General features: G+C 41.0%; 1 protein-coding gene across 1 annotated transcript in view; it reads right to left on the reverse strand.

The window, feature by feature from the left end:
• The window catches only part of COL4A2 (collagen type IV alpha 2 chain), a 143,543-nt gene that overhangs the window by 15,405 nt on the left and 110,195 nt on the right, over nucleotides 1–17,943 (reverse strand). The window contains exons 23-34 of the mRNA XM_040088976.1: nucleotides 15,073–15,145; nucleotides 14,879–14,985; nucleotides 13,580–13,781; nucleotides 12,727–12,786; nucleotides 11,884–11,946; nucleotides 8,223–8,330; nucleotides 6,903–7,124; nucleotides 4,587–4,748; nucleotides 3,944–4,114; nucleotides 2,675–2,818; nucleotides 1,264–1,389; nucleotides 753–934 (exon numbers count right to left, since the gene is read on the reverse strand). Of these exons, the coding sequence (XP_039944910.1) occupies nucleotides 753–934; nucleotides 1,264–1,389; nucleotides 2,675–2,818; nucleotides 3,944–4,114; nucleotides 4,587–4,748; nucleotides 6,903–7,124; nucleotides 8,223–8,330; nucleotides 11,884–11,946; nucleotides 12,727–12,786; nucleotides 13,580–13,781; nucleotides 14,879–14,985; nucleotides 15,073–15,145 (1,620 nt within the window). The remainder of the gene's footprint in view (nucleotides 1–752; nucleotides 935–1,263; nucleotides 1,390–2,674; nucleotides 2,819–3,943; nucleotides 4,115–4,586; nucleotides 4,749–6,902; nucleotides 7,125–8,222; nucleotides 8,331–11,883; nucleotides 11,947–12,726; nucleotides 12,787–13,579; nucleotides 13,782–14,878; nucleotides 14,986–15,072; nucleotides 15,146–17,943) is intronic.

The raw sequence follows: 17,943 nt of genomic DNA on the forward strand, positions 1-17,943 counted from the left end.
CTATCACTGTTATTACTATTACTATTATTATTTATTGTTATTGTAGTTGATTTCAAGTATAAAATTTTTCTTATCCACAAGTTCTCTCCCTTTTACCCTTCCAATTCTCTTCTCCCCATCCTGCTGGGGATGTGTGTGGGAGCAAGTGACTGGGTAGGGCTTAGTTTCTGGCTGAGGTTAAACTGTAACAGTCCTGCAGTCCTTGGTTTAAAAAACAAAACAAAATCTTACTGAGACCTAAAGGCAAAGAGAATCTGAGAAAGGAACATAGTTTTTGTCTCTCTTAAGTAAGTGATGTCTCTGAGTCTACTGTCAGGCAGATTACTGTGAATTACCCTGTAGAAGCTAAGATTCTTAGGCTCTTTTACTGTTAGGTAAGTGACAGTGAGTAACTTTTGGCAGTTATACCATTAAGTCCTGGGACAAAGAGAAAAGTAAGCCAAACACTGAGAATAATTTTTATCAGAAGCTGTGGCAATAGGACCAAAGAGCTAGAAGGAACCATCTGGGTCCTCACTGGCAAAATGCTGGCATACAAAATTTGGATGTCTCACAATGAGATGAGAAATTATTCTGCTTAATGAATGTTGGAGGGAGCAAGCAAAAGTATTTCATCTATTCATTCAATGCTTATGGCATTTTTATCTTTGAACTGCCGTTGTTCAGCAAAATTTCAAGGGGTGAATGTCACTTCCTGACAAGCTGAGTGCCAGCACAAGGACACCCTTATGCCCTCATGTGCATGAACTCACTCTGATTCCTGTGGTGCCAGGGAAGCCTCTGATGCCAGGAGAACCAGTGGGACCAGGGTATCCTTTCACACCTGTCAGCCCTTTGGCGCCGATGTCTCCTTTCACACCAGCCACGTAGCTGGGATGCCCAGGGGACCCTGGGGTTCCTGTCTTTCCAGGAAAGCCTGGCATTCCCTTGCTACCTGCAGGCAGGGAAGAAGAAAAAGAAATAAGGGAAGATTGACATGCAGTTGCTTGTGTGTAAGAAGTTTTCCTGCTACTGGCCTTCTCGAAACATGGCACCACAATGTGCTGTACAAGGCAACACACACACACACATCATCCCTCAAGGCTTTCCTTGGGGGTGACTCTGTGAAATGCAGCCAGGAGCTCAGTTTCTGCTGTCAGAGACCTTGCTGGGGGGCTGCAGCCAAACGGTACAATGAGCAGGGAATATTTAATATGGTAGCTGAGAAAAACCACTAAATGATAGTTCTGAATGTGCTTGCCTTGTTTTACTATGACCACTGACCTTTTAAGCCAAAGAGTCCCTTTGTGCCCCTTTCTCCAACATCTCCTTTTTCACCTTTAACTTCGATCATCATGCTGGGCATGAGCTTTGGAGGGTCTCCTGGGGGGCCTTGATCCCCACGGTCACCTGAAGGGTAAAAAACCCAGCCATGTTACAAAATGCTAGTCAGCAGCACTGGTGTGAACAGAAGGGTGAATTAGGAAAAAGGAATGACCTTGCACAAGCTACAGAAAATACATTTGCATGAAAAGTAACCTGGTCAATACAACATGGTGGTGGAAGAGTCACACTTAAGAAAACATGAGAACTGAGTTAAACTTTTGTATATACAATCCTGGGAGCTGGACCCAGACTCCTCCGTGATAGATAATTTATCTCTCAGCAGATCATTTAGGAATCATGTATTTAGAAAAAAAGCCCCCAAATCATGGTTTATAAAAAAACCTCCAAAAAGAACATTGGAGAAAGCACAGTAAAGTAGTTTAGTTCTAGTGAAAAGGAAATTCTCAGTCAAAAAGCCTTGGGCAAAAGAAAGTGTTTGGATTTGTTACCAGTTACAGTGTTCATTTTCTTGACTTTATGGTTACTAGTGATATCAGTATATAATGTCCTGAAGAAGGGATCCATATAGACTCTGTGAGTGTCTTTAGTTCTTTGAGGGGTGATGAGACAGGGCAGTAACCCAGACTTGTCTCCTACGATTATGCGCTGTCTTGTATTTCTTTGCCAAGAAGCATATTTGCACTTCTCTTCACAGGGGCTGCTTTCACACTTGCCTTTTGCTGAGACTGTTGCTGGGATCATTGTTCTGCAACCTCTGAATTGCAGACACATTTTAAAAAAAAACAAAAACAAACCAATCCCAGGGTCCCTAGAAAGAACATTTTGGTCTTGTGGCAAAGCATTTATTTAAAGATAGTTGTGTGCAATCAAAAGAGGACAGAGTTACAGTTTTCATCTCACCAATAATACCAGTTGAATGTGTGTGACTTTTAAGTTTTTAATAATGTATGTGACTTTTAAGTACTTAATTTCAACTGCCTGGTTTTCTGAATATTTAATTGTCTTTATAGTACAAGTGGAAAAAAATCCAAATATTCTCCCCCAAACATTTTATGCTTCCTGGGAAGCATAAGCTCTCTTGACTTCTGCACATGTCCAGAAGTGCCACTGTCTGAGTTCAGATGAGTAACATGATGTTTGTCTCCAGCCTTAAATGTGTAAAGAAGTAACTTTTCCCTGAGTCTAAAATCCAGGCCTCTTGGCCAGAGGCCCATGTGTGAAATAGGTGGAGGAATGTCTGAGCTAAATTTACCACGTGAAAAATTTGTCTTCTTTGTCTTAGTGTCCTTGTAAAATAGTTCTGCAGATGTGAAGAGCAAACACACTAGTACCACCCATAAGCAAATACCTTTGAAGCCACGTGCACCCTGTGAGCCTTTATCTCCCCGAGCCCCAAGTGGGCCAAATTCTCCTTTGATTCCTTTGATGCCTGGTCTTCCTTTCAGGCCTGTCATGCCTTTGAAACCATCAATGCCAGGTGAACCTCTCAAGCCTTTAAGAAAGAAGAAGAGAACTGTTACTTCACTGAGATTTCTGCAAACTAAGTAAATATGAACCAGCAACACATGACTAAAATGGTATGTAAACTTCAGTGCAGCAGTACCTATTTTTGGGGTGCCTTGATGCCTACAGCAATCTATGGGTCTGGAGCAGGCACCAAAGCTCTCTGAGAGGCAGCAGAGCTCCGGAGGTAATGTGCTCTCAGGAGTACATGAACCTGCCTCAACTGGCCAAGAATTGACGTTGTGATGACCAGAACTTACTGTATTCTTCTGAGAGATCAGTATAACCCCTCCCCTAGAGATGAGCTTGAGATATGTACCTAGTTCCACATAAGGTTTGTAGTCAGCCTGCTCTGCATGTAGAGATACAAATCATGAGTCTAGGACTGGCTGGTCCTTTCTCACCAAAAATTCCCCTTCTCCTCCTTTCTAAACAAGAGCTGTTTGACATGGGTAATGCTGAAAAACAGATTTTAATTTCTCTCAAATGAGAGCTGATCAATACTCCAGAGTCAGTCTTGTCCTGTCTTTCCCGCTGATGAAATTGCAACATGCATTTTTAAGCATGCTTTGTGCTCAGCTTGTCTTCACATGAAGTTGAACCCTGTTGAAACGCCCTGTGTGGTGTAGGCAATGTGCACAACACATATGTGTTTTCTTGTGGCTGGCAGGTGAGAATCTCACCTTCTCAACATAACATTAGTATCCTAAGTCACCATCAAGGTCTTGTGTCCGGCATTGCCCAGTCCACAGCTCCCAGCTTTAAAAAACTTTAAAGCCAATGTTTGGGGAACATCTCTTAAATTTCACTGAGAACATAAGGGACTAGAATGAGGGTAAGACTTTTAGAGAAGAAATAGTAAGCACTGTATATTTTTTAAAATGAGAACTAAACCAGCCAATGCTCTTCTAAATAGGGCAGCATATCACAAGCTAGCACTGTGCCAAACCTAGCACAGTGGAAAACGGGCAGTGATTTTTGGAATACATTAGGCACATGATCCTAATTCTACTGTTTTAAATAGAGGGAGACCAGCAGAGAATACATCTGGTTCATGTCCACACACAACAGCTTTAATCAGCTACTGTTTTCAAAGCAGCTGTCCAGAGCTCACCTTTATCTCCTGGAAAGCCATCCATTCCACTTATGCCAGGGGGACCGGTCACACCACGTATACCTGGTAATCCCGTGTGACCCATGTCACCTTTGTCACCAGACAGACCCTTCAGGCCCACGGGGCCAGGAAAACCTTGCTCACCATCTTCTCCCCTAGCACCAGGTGGACCTGTTGTGTAAACATGAGAACAGGGAGAGTAAAAAAGGTTTGGACGTAGATGATGATTTCATACAAGGTAGCTCAAAAGAAAGAAAACCGCTGCCCTACCAACTTCATATTGAAGGGGGGAAATTAGGAATTTTTCATCAAAGAATTGCAGAAACGATTGTAAAGATAAAGTAGCTCATTAACAAGAACCAGCCTCACTATCAGTTTGGCTCCACACCCACTTGCAACAGGACCTTCCCCTCCTCTTTAATTTAAGAATTAAGCCCCTTTCCCATAAGCCTACCCTCATTTGGTGGGTCCCTTTTCCTAGTCTGCAGCAGCCAGCTCTGACCTGACTTGGTAGGTGGCTGTAGAAAGAAAGTTGCCTGTGAACTTCATCCCCAAATGTAACTGTCTGCTGTGGAAACCATAGAGCTGTCCTGCCACAAAGGACTAGCAAGAGGAATGACACAGGGCTGTGTTGCTTCCTCACCGAGAGGTCCTTGAGAGCCAGGCCCACCATCTGGCCCACGGCTTCCTGGTGGACCCGGGAATCCGTGAGTTCCTGGTGCTCCTGGTAATCCCATCAAACCAGGGAGACCTTGTGGCCCTGGATCTCCTTTGGGTCCTGGCAAACCTGGGCTACCATCCGATCCTAAAAGACCAAAACCATGCATTAGAGAGCATCATATGTAGAGAACATGTTTTTGTATGTTTCTTCTGTGCACACCCTACTCTTCCAGGGTGTGTTTTTCCTTTGAAAATTCAGTGAGAACACGAAAAGCAAATTAAAGGACTGGTCTTTAGATTTAAAATACGTTACCAGCAATGATCTCAATATTTGCATCAGACAGGCTGATTGGCCGTTTCAAATGAATGGTAACGATTTGGCATCATGTGGATACATATGCAGGTCTCTTTCAATTTTAATCCCAATCTTTCTGGTTTAATCCAAATAACTCTGTTATTCCTGATCTTTCTGTCACATATATCTTAGTAAGAACTGAATCAAGCAGCTGACTGAATCACTGAAATAATGTTATGTGTATCTTTTCTAAAATGTTACAGGCAGGAAAAGTAACATTTAGGACAGATGGTGGGACCTGTGTTATTGTTTAGAAATTTTCAAGTCAGGTCCTTACAAGGCATTGCTCTAAGACTGATACACATTCCTAAGCAAAAAGGCCCTAATTTTACATGACTTAATGCACTGGGTGAAAAAATATGTCTCTACCATATATGAGCAAAGAGGGTGTTAAGTTTTAAAAGATATTGACTGCTTTTCATTCAGCTTGGAGAAGCAGCAGCATACAAATAGTTCATGGCATTTAAAATCCAGGCCAAGTGGACTTCCTTCTCTCTATTCAGGTTTTACATCAGTGTACGTCCATTGGCTTGACTGTAGTTAATGATCTTTATAATTGCGGTCACTTAAAGTGGGTTTTCTCAACAACAGCATACAGGCTTTCGTTTCCTATTCTGAGTGAACTGGCAAAGGTGGTATAAAAGAATTCCTAGTCATTCCATGTAAAATTAAAAAATTCATACTTGTAGAAAAATTCACATGCTATCTGAAGCCATTCTGTCAGAACTGTAAAATAAATCAAGAACAGACAACCTAGTAATGTTTTTTATCTTCACTGTATTCTTTACTGCTGAAAACTTAGTTCCACAAAAATGCTTACAAAAAGGGTGCAAAGTCCCACTTTTTTTTTTTTGTTTTCAAACAAAACTGGATTTTGTCCCCTTTTCAAAGGTGTTAGTGATGTTTTCTGTGTTTTCGCAGTCTTGTTAAGGGCCACAGAGCTGCTTTCATCCCTTTCCTTCACCCTGGGGTTTTACCACAGGTGAAACCAGCACTCCTCACTTCAAGTAACTCTGAGAAAATGATGCTCTTCTTTATTTATTTTCATAAAAAAATCATAAGAAGGATATCCAGAACTAGTTCCTGTGCTAAACCTTGCTTCCAGCTATTCATACAATTACTACTCCTTTCTCAGTTCCACACAGGGGAAGGGGGTAATCAACGGTCCTAAATTTAATTGTATGTCCAAATGCAATGAAATGGTGTAGCAGGGTATGCTAAATTCCCACATGTGCTTTTGAAAGTCCTTCACAAAGTTCAGAGTGAAAAAATTAGATTTTGTAGAGAAACTCTTTTCTGCAGGAATTTTAGGGTGTTTTTTATGGTCTGTGAAACAACAAACTAAAATGAACACCCTGAAGTTATGAATAAGTATATAATATTATCTTTTACTTATTTGTGAGTGCCCAAAGACTGACCAGATAAAATAGCTTATTAGCAGTTACCTAACTCTATGTCCTTTTAGTTAAAATCTACAAAGTCAGCACTACTGCAATGTGCTGATCAGCAAAGCCATGCAATAACCAGACACCTTTTGGTGTGGGGAAAAAAAATCTCAGTTATTTTTGCTGTATGTAAGTGAAAAGTCAGGATAATAGCGACACCACCATTCCCTTAGCTACGGTGAAAAAGAAAGCGACAAAGATGAGCAAAGTCTGGTTCTCTGGTATCCTACTGTAGTTGATTTAATGTAGAGCAGGGTGAAGGACAGCTGAACATAAGCAATGGAACTCCAGAAAGTGTTCAGAGGAGCCAGGAACGTTGGCAACAGCTGACACAGAAGTGGAAAGAATGGGAGATCATCAGGCACTGGGACTGACAGTGGAGTCATCAGTACCTCTGACCATCCCACCGTGGTCTCTCACTACCCTCACATCCCTACAATTTGGCTGCATTTGTATCACACTCTTAGGCAAACCCTTCTTTATGTGAAGAAGCTGTTACCTCTAGCTCCTGGTACTCCTTGATCTCCTGGTGCGCCTTTCAACCCTGGCAAGCCGGGGAGGCCGACGTCCCCTCGGGAACCTGCTGCTGCTCCAAACACGTCACCAGGAAGACCCTTGGGTCCTGGTGCTCCCGGAGCTCCGGATTTTCCTGTAAGACCTGGGTGTCCCTGCAGTCCGGGTAGACCATTCGGGCCTCTGTCTCCCCTGGGTCCAGTAAAACCTATAAATAAAACAGGGACTGGGCATCACAGAGTTCCCTACAAATGTTGGAGTTCAGATCCTAGATGTACCAACGTGACGTCCCCATTCCCACAAAGGACAAGGCTTCTTGTGGACTGGAATACTGGAGCTGGACTGAAAGTTAAGCCCAAGCATTGGTGAAAGATAGCATGGAAAACTGCAGACAATTGCTCCCTTTGGCCTGGGAGCCGTATGTGAGCCCCACTTTAGCAATTAGAGCACTCTGTAGAGCTTACCAGGGTAGATAGAGGTTCACAGTCCTGCCCTGTGCTACACAGAGCCATGTTTTATGATGCATCCCTTGCCTGCTGACCGGAACATGCATCAGCTCTTTTGCTTTCTCTGTTGCTACTACAGATGCTGTAGATGAGTCTAGAGAACACTGTCAGGCCATGGGCTGCCTGAGGGCAAAGCACTACCTGGCACCGGATTTGGGAAAATTTGCAGCACTTCAGAATCTGTGATGATTTAGGACTTTGAAATCAGATAACTCAAAAACATTTCCAGAGAGCTCATAAATCAAGTTGCACCAATGGTTTCTGTAATCAGGTACAGAAACAACTCATTTCTCTGACCAAATAAACTTGGTCATCCACAGGGAAGTGATAGTTTCTGGAGGTAATTCCTGTAATTCTTGCTGGACTGACTGTTGATTTGTGAACATACACACCCACTGCAGATTATTTGCGCATGCCACTGCATGGATCACGTGTGTGGTGGCACATGCATAGGCTCATTTATGTTAATGTTGAAAATAATTAAATGGAAGTACTAATACTATTATTTTCTTCCTTTCTGCATCATCATTATGAGTATAATGCATTTGGAATCTAAAAGATCTTGTAATTGAATTTACTTATGAGAATTTAATGCATTTTTACCATCACATTTATAATTTTGAACAATAAAGCAAGAAATACTTCTGGATTTGAAAAGTAATATTTTTGTCTAATGGCTTATTGATTCAATGTAGAGGGGAAGATAAGTGAAAATGTACCTGGAATCAGGTGTTTGTGTTCAACTGACTGCAGTAAAAAGGTCAAAAGTATATAAAGAATGACTAATTATTTCCAGATACCTGGAGGACCTGGGAATCCTTCCCGACCTGGATCACCTCGTGTACCATTTAGCCCTGGGTAACCCATTGGACCTGGATCACCTGGGAATCCTCTTGCACCTTTTGCACCTAAATTATATAAAAGAAAGTATGAAAATGTGATCTGAACGAACAAAACAGAAATGTGCGCATAATGTAAAAAAAAGGTAGTAGTAAATATCATCATGATGTGTTTCCGGATGCAAAGATGCAAACTTAAAAAAAATAAATTAATGGGGCTATACAGTAGCTCTTTAGAAGTATTCAAGACCCCAAAACATGGACCAAAAATCTAGGTTAAGTGCTTTTACAAACATGGATTAACCTGACTTAATGACAAATGCTATGGAGACTACTAGGGTAAAGATAATTAGTTTCACAGACTTTTGGAGCTTTTCAATATTTTGTAAATTAAGGCTTTCAGATTGAGGTCAAAAGGCAATGTCAAAAAAGTATGTTCACAGAAATGGGCACAGATGAGATGCTGTAGGAGGAAAAAAAATTTGCTTTGCCTGCTAAACTGATCACAGAACAAGGGCAAACTGGTTTAGATAACCAAAAAGCAGAAATGTAAGGCGAAAGGTTCGATCTAATAATCCCTCAAAATGAATACAAATTAACTAGCCTACTTGCTATATTTGTAGCATTACAGTTATAGAGATTCCCTAGTAAAAGAAATTATGTGCCCTGAAAAAAAAAAAAAAAAAAAAAAAAAAAGGATGTACCAGTTCTTCTGGCACTGACCTCTTGTTCATACTGATTTTTCTCCTGACTGCTAAAATGATACCTTGCTTCCTTGTGATACAGTATTTGACATTTCAGTAAGAGCAAATATTACTATTTTTTAACATCTAAAAACCTGCAAACATTGTGTAGGATTAATTTGTTGTGTATTTATTTAATAACTTTGTTATTCCTTTAAAAATGTATGTATGTATTTTTTCCACGCAATAGTTTTATTACATGATTCTCATTAATTCACTGTACTACAAGATCAAGATTTTTTGCTAAAGTTCTTTGAAAATAATTGCTGTGGAAAGCTTTGTTCCCCTACCCTCCCCAGCACTTTGAACTTTATAAGTTCCCAGCTCAGGCTTGAAGGTCAACAACATACTTTAACATTTAAAATGTTGTTGCTTAGCATCACCATGAATTACAACTCATTTATTCATTACTGAAAGCAAGTTTCTCTCCACCCCTAACTATGACAAACCAAGGAAAATATCACTTGGATTTTAATATTTTTTTCCACTTTAGTTTTCTGAAATTTACATTATTTAACCATGATTATTTGTAGCTTTAACTATCATTTGTGAAGGGGAAAAGGAAACATTTAATAAGATGAGAAATAAGGTGCACATAATCAGCCAATGCAGTATGCATAATATTTCACAGTGCTGTAGAGGACTCTTAAGTGCTGTACAGGACTGTTTTGCTCTCCCTTATATGAAAAGTAACTTCTCAGAAAGAAATCCAAAGGAAAATCTTAGGCTTTCAGGTCTCAATGAATATCCCCAATGTGCCTCTTACCCAAATGGCATCTTAGTCTTGTTTCCCATCTGCAATAACTGACTTTCATTAATTCTGTTCAGTATTGCACTAATTAAAAAGCCATGTGAGAGAAAGAATGTGGAGAGGGAGAATACAACCACTGCTTTTTACCACATATTTCAGTAACTCATTATGTGATGTTAGCTGATGATAACATGTTGTGCCAAACAGCAGCGCAAATAAAGTTTGTGTTTTGGCCAGTGTAATGGTTGGTTTGCAAATGCTTTAGCTGTTTGAGACAGAAAACAGCTTAAAATTTTTATTCAACAGCAGTCTTGTAGGTCTTGAGACTCCTGAATAACCAAGATGTAACTCAGGGTGGTCTGCCTGCGTTGCCAGGAATTTCAGAGGAACACAAGGACACGGTGGCAGACTACAAAAACAGCTCCGTGCTTGATACTCTGTGTGCCATGAGCACCTTGATCGTCTACAGAGGAGCTCCATGCTGGCTGCAGGGAAGGTGGGAAATCTTGAGGACAAACCATGCCACTCTAAGCAGTGGTGTAAAGGAGGTGTTGGTGCTTTTGTGTGGGTCTGGCAAATACGGGTAGCAATGACGCTCCAGACAACTCCATTAACACAACTGGGGCAAAAAGAAGCTGTGAAAATGTGCCCTTTCCCTCCCAGGCTTCTGGTTCCAGAACTGCCTCAGATTGAAAAGGCAGCTCGAACAGAGTTCTGCACTGCGCTCTGCAAGAGGCTCCTCCCAGTTGTTGGAGACAGAGGATGAAAAACAAGTCTTTAAAAAAAATCTTAAAATTACTAAAGCATGCAAGCTAACAAAGGCAGAGAAAGATCTGTTAAAGAGCTAACCAAGAATACAAAATGTATGGCCCATGAAACAGCATCACTTCTGTTACAGCAGTGTTACAGCTGGGAGTAAAATCTGACTGTACTCACTGAAAAAAATACCTTCAAGCTCATATGAATGAAAGAATAAACAAATTATCATATGCAGAAAAAAATACAAATATTGCAAAGAAAAAAAGAAGCACTGATCCTAGCAACAAACTTAGGCACTAGGTCTAAGGAAACACAGGTAATCTTTCAACAGAGATAAAATTTTCCCTTTAAGATCCATTAGTCTGTGATAAATCAATTAATCAATCCATGTATGCCATAATAAACACTGTGCTGAAAAAAACAAAAAGAGGAGGACCTTAAAATTTATTCTCTAGGTCTCTAAACTTGGCTAAAGCACAGGGGCACAGAAACAGATGCACCAAGAATCTTACATTTCCCAAAATCTGAAGGACCCAGTTATGGTGTTTGTCAGTGTCTTTGCAGCGGGGGATGAGAAGGATTTATTGAAAAACACTTTTATTGCTTAGGCTGGGAGTATGTAAGTTTATAGGAACTATCGGCGCTGGTCAGACACTCCCTCTTCAAGGTCAGCCATTAATTATGACCACTCAGCACACTTTGCCCATGTGTCTCAATTCCATCTCACACAGTCCCTCAGGCTTTGTCCTCACCTCCTCTTCCTTTTGGAAGGAGGTGGGGAACCTCTGTGCTGGGGAGACCCAGGATGAGCAGATGGCCCCTTTAGGCTAGGGGGGACCAGCTCTGCAAGGAAGGCGTGGGGGGCTACAGACAGAGGCTGTGTTGTGTCAGCCAGCCTGGCCACGACACCGAGCCGCATCGCAGACTTCATGCTCACACTTGCTGAAGGCGCTCTGTACATCACTAGAGGAGGAACAGTGAGAAGGATCTGTCACAGTCCTCCTTTTATCGCAGCCTTTTATCACCCTGCTCTCAGAGGACAGGATTTGCCTTGTGAGGTGTGTAGTCAGCCCTGAGAGACCTCAGTACACTCTACCACTAAACTGGAGACTCTGTATACTCTTACTTTCATGTCCTTTCTGCCTTCTGTTTGGTGGCTGACACTCATTAGCAAAGGCAGGCTTAGCTCAGGAATGGTGAAGTCACCTGGGCTGCACACTGCTTAGATCTCTCTGGCAGGGTCAGGTTAATGCTACATTCCAAAGTAATTTCTAAAACTGCTAAGGCTCAGTTATAAATGAGATGGCAAGATAACCCTTCAAATGTGGTGTGTGGGGGAAACACGATATGGGTAAAGGCAAAACATTACCTGTGGCTCCTGGCACTCCTGGCTTTCCTTGGGATCCCTTTGGTGGCCTTACACAGCCTGCACCTACAAACAAAAAATCAAGTTAGTTGCACTGTATGTGCTCCTATGCTGCCTCTCCATGTCTCTGGGCCTGCAGTTCAGACAATTTCATTAAAACAGGTGAAAGAAGTTAACAGGTAAACTCCTAATTTGAAAATAAATTTTATTCTTCATTGAAAAGAAAATTTGCTATGGGTGGCATTTTCAGGGGAGCTGAAGCTGGCCTCCACCCCAAGAGCTGCTCTTCTGCCCATTTTTCAGGGGCTATGGTGGCAGGTCCAGTTGGACCAGCATGGGAAGGGTAGTTCAGCCTCATGGATGACTGTATTTTTCAGAATACGAGAAATGCTTTGTTTCCCTGTGGGTGATTTATATCCATGAAGAAATCAAGCCAATTTTTGTAAAAATCTAAGTGTGGTTTTTTTTTTTTTTTTTTTCTTATATGTCACATTGCACTGAAAACCTTCACTCAATGTTCTTTAAAAAAAAAGTTTCTAAAATTGTCATGGGCCTAATTTCTGGTATTGTTTTTATAGATTGCACTGTAATCATACAATAAACACTCAGGAGTGATGAAATAAAGAATCTCTGAAATGTAGAGCTAAAAGTGCAACAATTTTAGAAAATGTTCAATTTGATTAATTTTGTTTAGAGCTACATAGAGTATACGCATAGTTACTTGTGACCTAAAGTTCAAATAGTTTACTACCAAAAGCATCCAAAGCAGTCATCAGAAAGAAAGTATCGACCCATAAAAGCAGCACAATACTAACAAGATGTTCAAGCCATTTGTATGTACAGTACCTGACCATATTGGTTCGGTTGCATCTCCTCTAGGAAAGTCTTCAGTGACCTGGCCACAGTCTGTGAGCAAAGAATTAGAAAACACAGTTGTCATCTAAAAGAGAAAAATTGCAAAAATACAAAAATGCTCTCAATTCTAACCAAAATGCCTATAAAACCAGCAGATAATGTATTCTCTTATGTATTATGCACACGTACTGCACATTATTTGCTGTAACCTGCTGAACACTCTATCCACACATTGATTAGATCCAGGCTTAGAACCTATCCTGTCCAAGTTAGGAGGCTGTCCCATGTACTGTGTAAGGTTGATATGTGCTTGTGCTTTAGCTTGAATATTCTGCCAGGCTTCTCAAAGTGGAGGAATAAAACTCTGAGCCTGAGCTCTTCTGAATGTAGCCCTGGCATTGCTATACTTGGAAGGGACTTGAAATGCTGCAGAAATACTATGAGGAGCTCTGAAGGGTGGAAACGTGATTTTCTCTGGTCAATTAAAAGATTATGTTGGACGGGAAAAATCAGAGAAAACCACCTGTGGGATGTCCAGTGGCAGGACATTGCTTCACTGCCTCCAACTGCTTGAAATCTGAAAAATGTTACTTGCTGGCACCAACACATTAATTCATGTTATTTCAATATCTGACATGAAACTACTGGGACTATACTTGGGACTGGGACTACTACTCTGAATTATGTCTTTTTTTAAAGATCTCTGGACAGTACCAGCATTTCCTTTGACTCCGCATAGCCCCCACCAAGCCGTCCCTTTCCAACAGTGTGCTGCATAAATGCTGCACAAAACTCGGCGCTGATCTCCCGCGGCTCCGACGCAAGACAGAGTGGTGTCTCTTACCTAGCTGGCCAGGCTCTCCAGGCAGACCTGGCAGACCTGGAGATCCTGGGTTTCCAGCTTGTCCTTGGTCACCCGGAGGACCCCGGAACCCTTTTGGACCAGGGAATCCTTCACCTGGCAGGCCTGCTTCTCCTGGAAAGCCCTTTGGGCCTAATTCACCTGGATAACCAGGATCACCGGGGAAGCCTCTGACAGCATCACCCTGCGGGAAGTGAACGGAGGTGGTCACTCCTGACTTTGCTGAGAAGCAAATGCAACGCAAAACATTTGAACCGCTCTCATGAATAACATCTTACAGGCAATAATTTCTCAAGTGTTGCGTCCCAGCTCTTTAAGTCAGCATTGAAAATGAAGTATTTTTGAAATAACCTGACTTTAATACAGACCACACGGCAGTAAGGGCATGAGAGAAGTGCTCCTTGAGGGAACATTCCCCTAAAAATGTTGGCCCATGAAAAGCACTTCACAATATGAATCAGTGTTGTGGAGGGGCTACTGGTCCTTCCTGAAAACCTGTAAGTGGTTTGGGAAGACCAAATGCTTTGTTAGAGACGTTCCATTGTGGCATTTACTTCTGAGGAAAGCTGACATAAAAATGCACCCAGAAGATTCTTTCTCTCTCTGCACTCCTAGTGGTGTTTTTACACTACTGAATCAACATTTTACAAACATCATTAGAAAATGCTTTTCTATCTCCAGAAGCAATGTGAAGTACCATCTTCACTGGTAGGAAAAGTACTGTGGTCTAGAGTGCCTAGTATAGCTCTTTCCCATTTTCAAATATGATATATGAGCAACCCAGTGGTTCAAAACATCATTTATCATGGAATTCTTCTTGCAAGGTATTTAATTTTGCCAATAGAAGAAAGTTAGAAAATGAACAAAGGCTACATGTCTAATTTCTAGATAGCTACAGTTAGTTAGGTGAGTTGCTATCAAGCAGTATGATGACATAACGTACATTTTAAGGACATAAAATTGTAGTAAATTTTGCTTTTCTTCAACACAGCTGTACCAAACCTATTGAAGTTTAGTCACAAAGAATCTCACACTATACTAGGAGGGGTCACTAATAAACCATACACTACCACTTGTTGTTTAAGGAAAATGGAAATAAAAGTGAAAGATTTTTCTAAAAACCCCGAGAGTAAACCTGATGCTTAATTTATCAATAACCAGAAAACCCAGTCTAGTTTTGCATCATTATCTGTGAAAGAAGGACAGGCTGGTGATGGTAACCCCTCAGAATTAAGTGCATTAGTTACTGGCTGTGGTTTATGTGCTGTATTTGCTGCTTACCGGAAGGCCAGGCTGTCCTGGTAAACCATCTAACCCATCTCTGCCTGGAAAACCATCTTCACCTCTGATTCCAGGCAGCCCGGGATCTCCTCGGATTCCTTTGGTGCCTAAGGAAGACCTTCCATTGTGAGACCAGTCTTTCATTAACACTATAAATCATAGGAAAATACAGGTGATAGGAGTTCTCACTCTACCTTTCGTAGTTATGTGTAAAGAGTCTCCCTTTTCTCCTTTCCGTCCAGGAAATCCAGCTGGACCCGAAAATCCCTGGCGTCACGTACATTAACAAAGACCCAAAACAAACCAGAACTGCTTAAGAAATAAGTATCAAGATTTGCATTTCTACTGTCCTGCTTAAAAAACAGTCCTCCTTAAATTTTACTGCTTTCCTGTTATTTTCTGTGAACAATTTCTTCTTCAGTAATCCCATTCTTGTGCAGAACCTTTATTAGTATGTTCTAACTAGGACCAAGGTCTCTGTGGCATGGTAGAGGAGATTCTGCATGAGGATGGATTGGGACACCTGTGGCTTTCCATGAAACAGAATCCTGCAGGTGACTGCTGCTGCAGAACTGCACTGGACAAAACAAGAATTACTCAGTCTTAGCCACTAAAGAAAATGCCCTAAGCAACTCTTTGCTCCCTGTAAAAAACCTTAGGGTTCTACTGACGTGCAATTCCTCCCGTGCACCACTCCCCAGGAGAACACCCTCGCAGCTGGCAGTGGGTTGGGATCCACAGCACCCTTCTGGGGCTGAAAAGTAGCACCACCTTAAGCTACCAGACAAGAACAGAGGGATTAAGTGATCCAGTCACTCAATCAAATGACAGACCAGTGAGCAGGTTTTGGTTAGAAGGGAGTGCTGGAGGTCTCTGGCCCAGCCCAGCACTTGGACACAGAGCAGGTTGCTCAGGACCTTGCCTAGCCATGCACTGAAAAAGCTTTCTCTCTGGCAAAGACAAACGGTGGTGAAGCTAAAGACCAGTCTCTGGCATTCTTGATTCCTTGGCATAATGCTGGAACCTCCTCCTGAACAGGCCCTCTGAAACTGCAACTTCTAGCTGCTGGCCAAGAGCCCTGCAATCACAGAACCAAACGCAGATCCGTGGCAGGTGCCAAGGCCCAGAGGTTACAGAGTCACTTACTGCTGTCTGCTTTATGCCAGTTAGCTTCAGTTCTGAGTAATTACACTCATGCTCACTAAAATATAAGCTGTGCATGTCGGGTTTTCCTCAGCCACCTCTTACCAAATTTCAGGGCAGACACTGAATGAAAGGGATGTACCTGATAAATTTATTTTTTGTTTAAAAGACTCCCGTGCCAAACATCACTTAAAAGTGTGCCTTTGGCACCACTGTATTTTATTGACATTCTGGGTGAAAAGCATATGTGAAAAATGTATCTCAGCCGCAGGTCACCTTAACAATACAGGTTTGCACTTGTGTTAGTCAAACGAGTGAGATAGTTTTGATTATAAGCATTCTGCTTTACCTAGGACATATTTGAAAACTGCATTTTAATGGTGAGTGAAGCCAGTCTGTACTCCACAGTAAAGTTGTTCCTTTTGGACATTGATTTTTTTTTCAGATTTTTCAGATTTTTTCTTTTTTTCTTCAAAAGAAATCTCAGGAACTTTAAATAATGCTGAATTACTGCATTAACACTGCATTAACGTAAGCATGATCTTTACGTTGCTATTTTTTTAATTCTCAAGATTTAGTTGTTATTTATAATACAATTTAGCACAGAGGTATTTTCAAAATATTTTACAGCTGCTTCTAATTTCTCTTTCTCTGGAGAAAAAAAGTCCCTTTGCTTGGGATAAAACTTTATTTTCATTAAACTGACATAGATTTCATGAAGTTTAATTGTATTTATCATCCACATATGTAGCTTGTTGACCACGCTTAAAGAATTAGGCAGTGATTTTTTTCCCCAGAATACGGGCCAAGAATATATAAGCTACATTGTTTTACTTTTTGAATTTGCTGTGCTATATCTGTACATGTTTATACTTCTCTCTGTTCTACAGTAACTTAAATTCTGGGAGGAAGAATCTCAAAAGCTAAAAGCCTTTTAGAATTTACAAAGTTTTAACCAAAGTATCGAGATTGTATTTTTGGAAATATTTCTGTCAATTTTTTCGTGACTTCTAGAAAGTATAGCTTTTCATAAAAATATTTTGAATTTTTGAAAAAAAAAAAATCTACCTTTTCTGTCTTTTTTTAATACAGTCATAATAAAGTCAAATTTTAATGTATTATATTTTAATTCTAAAAACCCCCAAACTTTAGATAGTTGTGAGTGAGCTTGGTTTTTTTAATGTTCAGCCTAAAGTAATAACTGAAAACATGTTTGCTCTGACATCTTTGGACTTTACAACGGTATGCAGTGATAGGAAAAGAGGAATGGTTTTAAACTGAAAGAGAGTAGGTTTAGATTAGATATTAGGAACAAATTATTTACTGTAAGGGTGGTGAGGCACTGGAGCAGGTACATAGACTCAGGAGAGTTGTGGATACCCCATCCTTGGAAGTGTTCAGGGCCAGGCTGGATGGGGCTCTGAGCAACCTGGTCCAGAGGGTGTTCCATCCCATGGCAGGGGTTTGGAACTGGGTGATCTTTAAGGTCCCTTCTAACCTAAAGCATTCTACAATTCTTTGATAAGCAACATCAGCTTTTGGGTCAGCATTACAAAGGATTTATTCTAAAATCTTGAGAGATGTGACTGACTAAAGCCAGTTCTGCCTGTGAGGAGGCATGATGCAGTTAGCACACCACATAGCACGTAGTACAGCACTTCTATGTATCATTAACAAACAAGCAAAGTTATGAGCAAAGCCCTTTCCTCAGTGTTACTGAATAGTGTTTTTTAGAAAAACTACATTGTAAACAAGAACATTTTATCAGTTTAACATATGCATCCTATAAGCAACAACCTTAGGTTACTACTGGAGCTGTTTCCCTTCTAAACGGCCAGCTACAGCAGCTCGAAAGGGTTATGCTTTCTTCAGATAGAAGGTGGACTTTGGTTTATGGGGAAATCGTTCACTCTCCTCAAAAT

The sequence above is a fragment of the Hirundo rustica genome, chromosome 2, assembly GCF_015227805.2.
Source record: "Hirundo rustica isolate bHirRus1 chromosome 2, bHirRus1.pri.v3, whole genome shotgun sequence".
Classification (NCBI taxonomy): domain Eukaryota; kingdom Metazoa; phylum Chordata; class Aves; order Passeriformes; family Hirundinidae; genus Hirundo; species Hirundo rustica.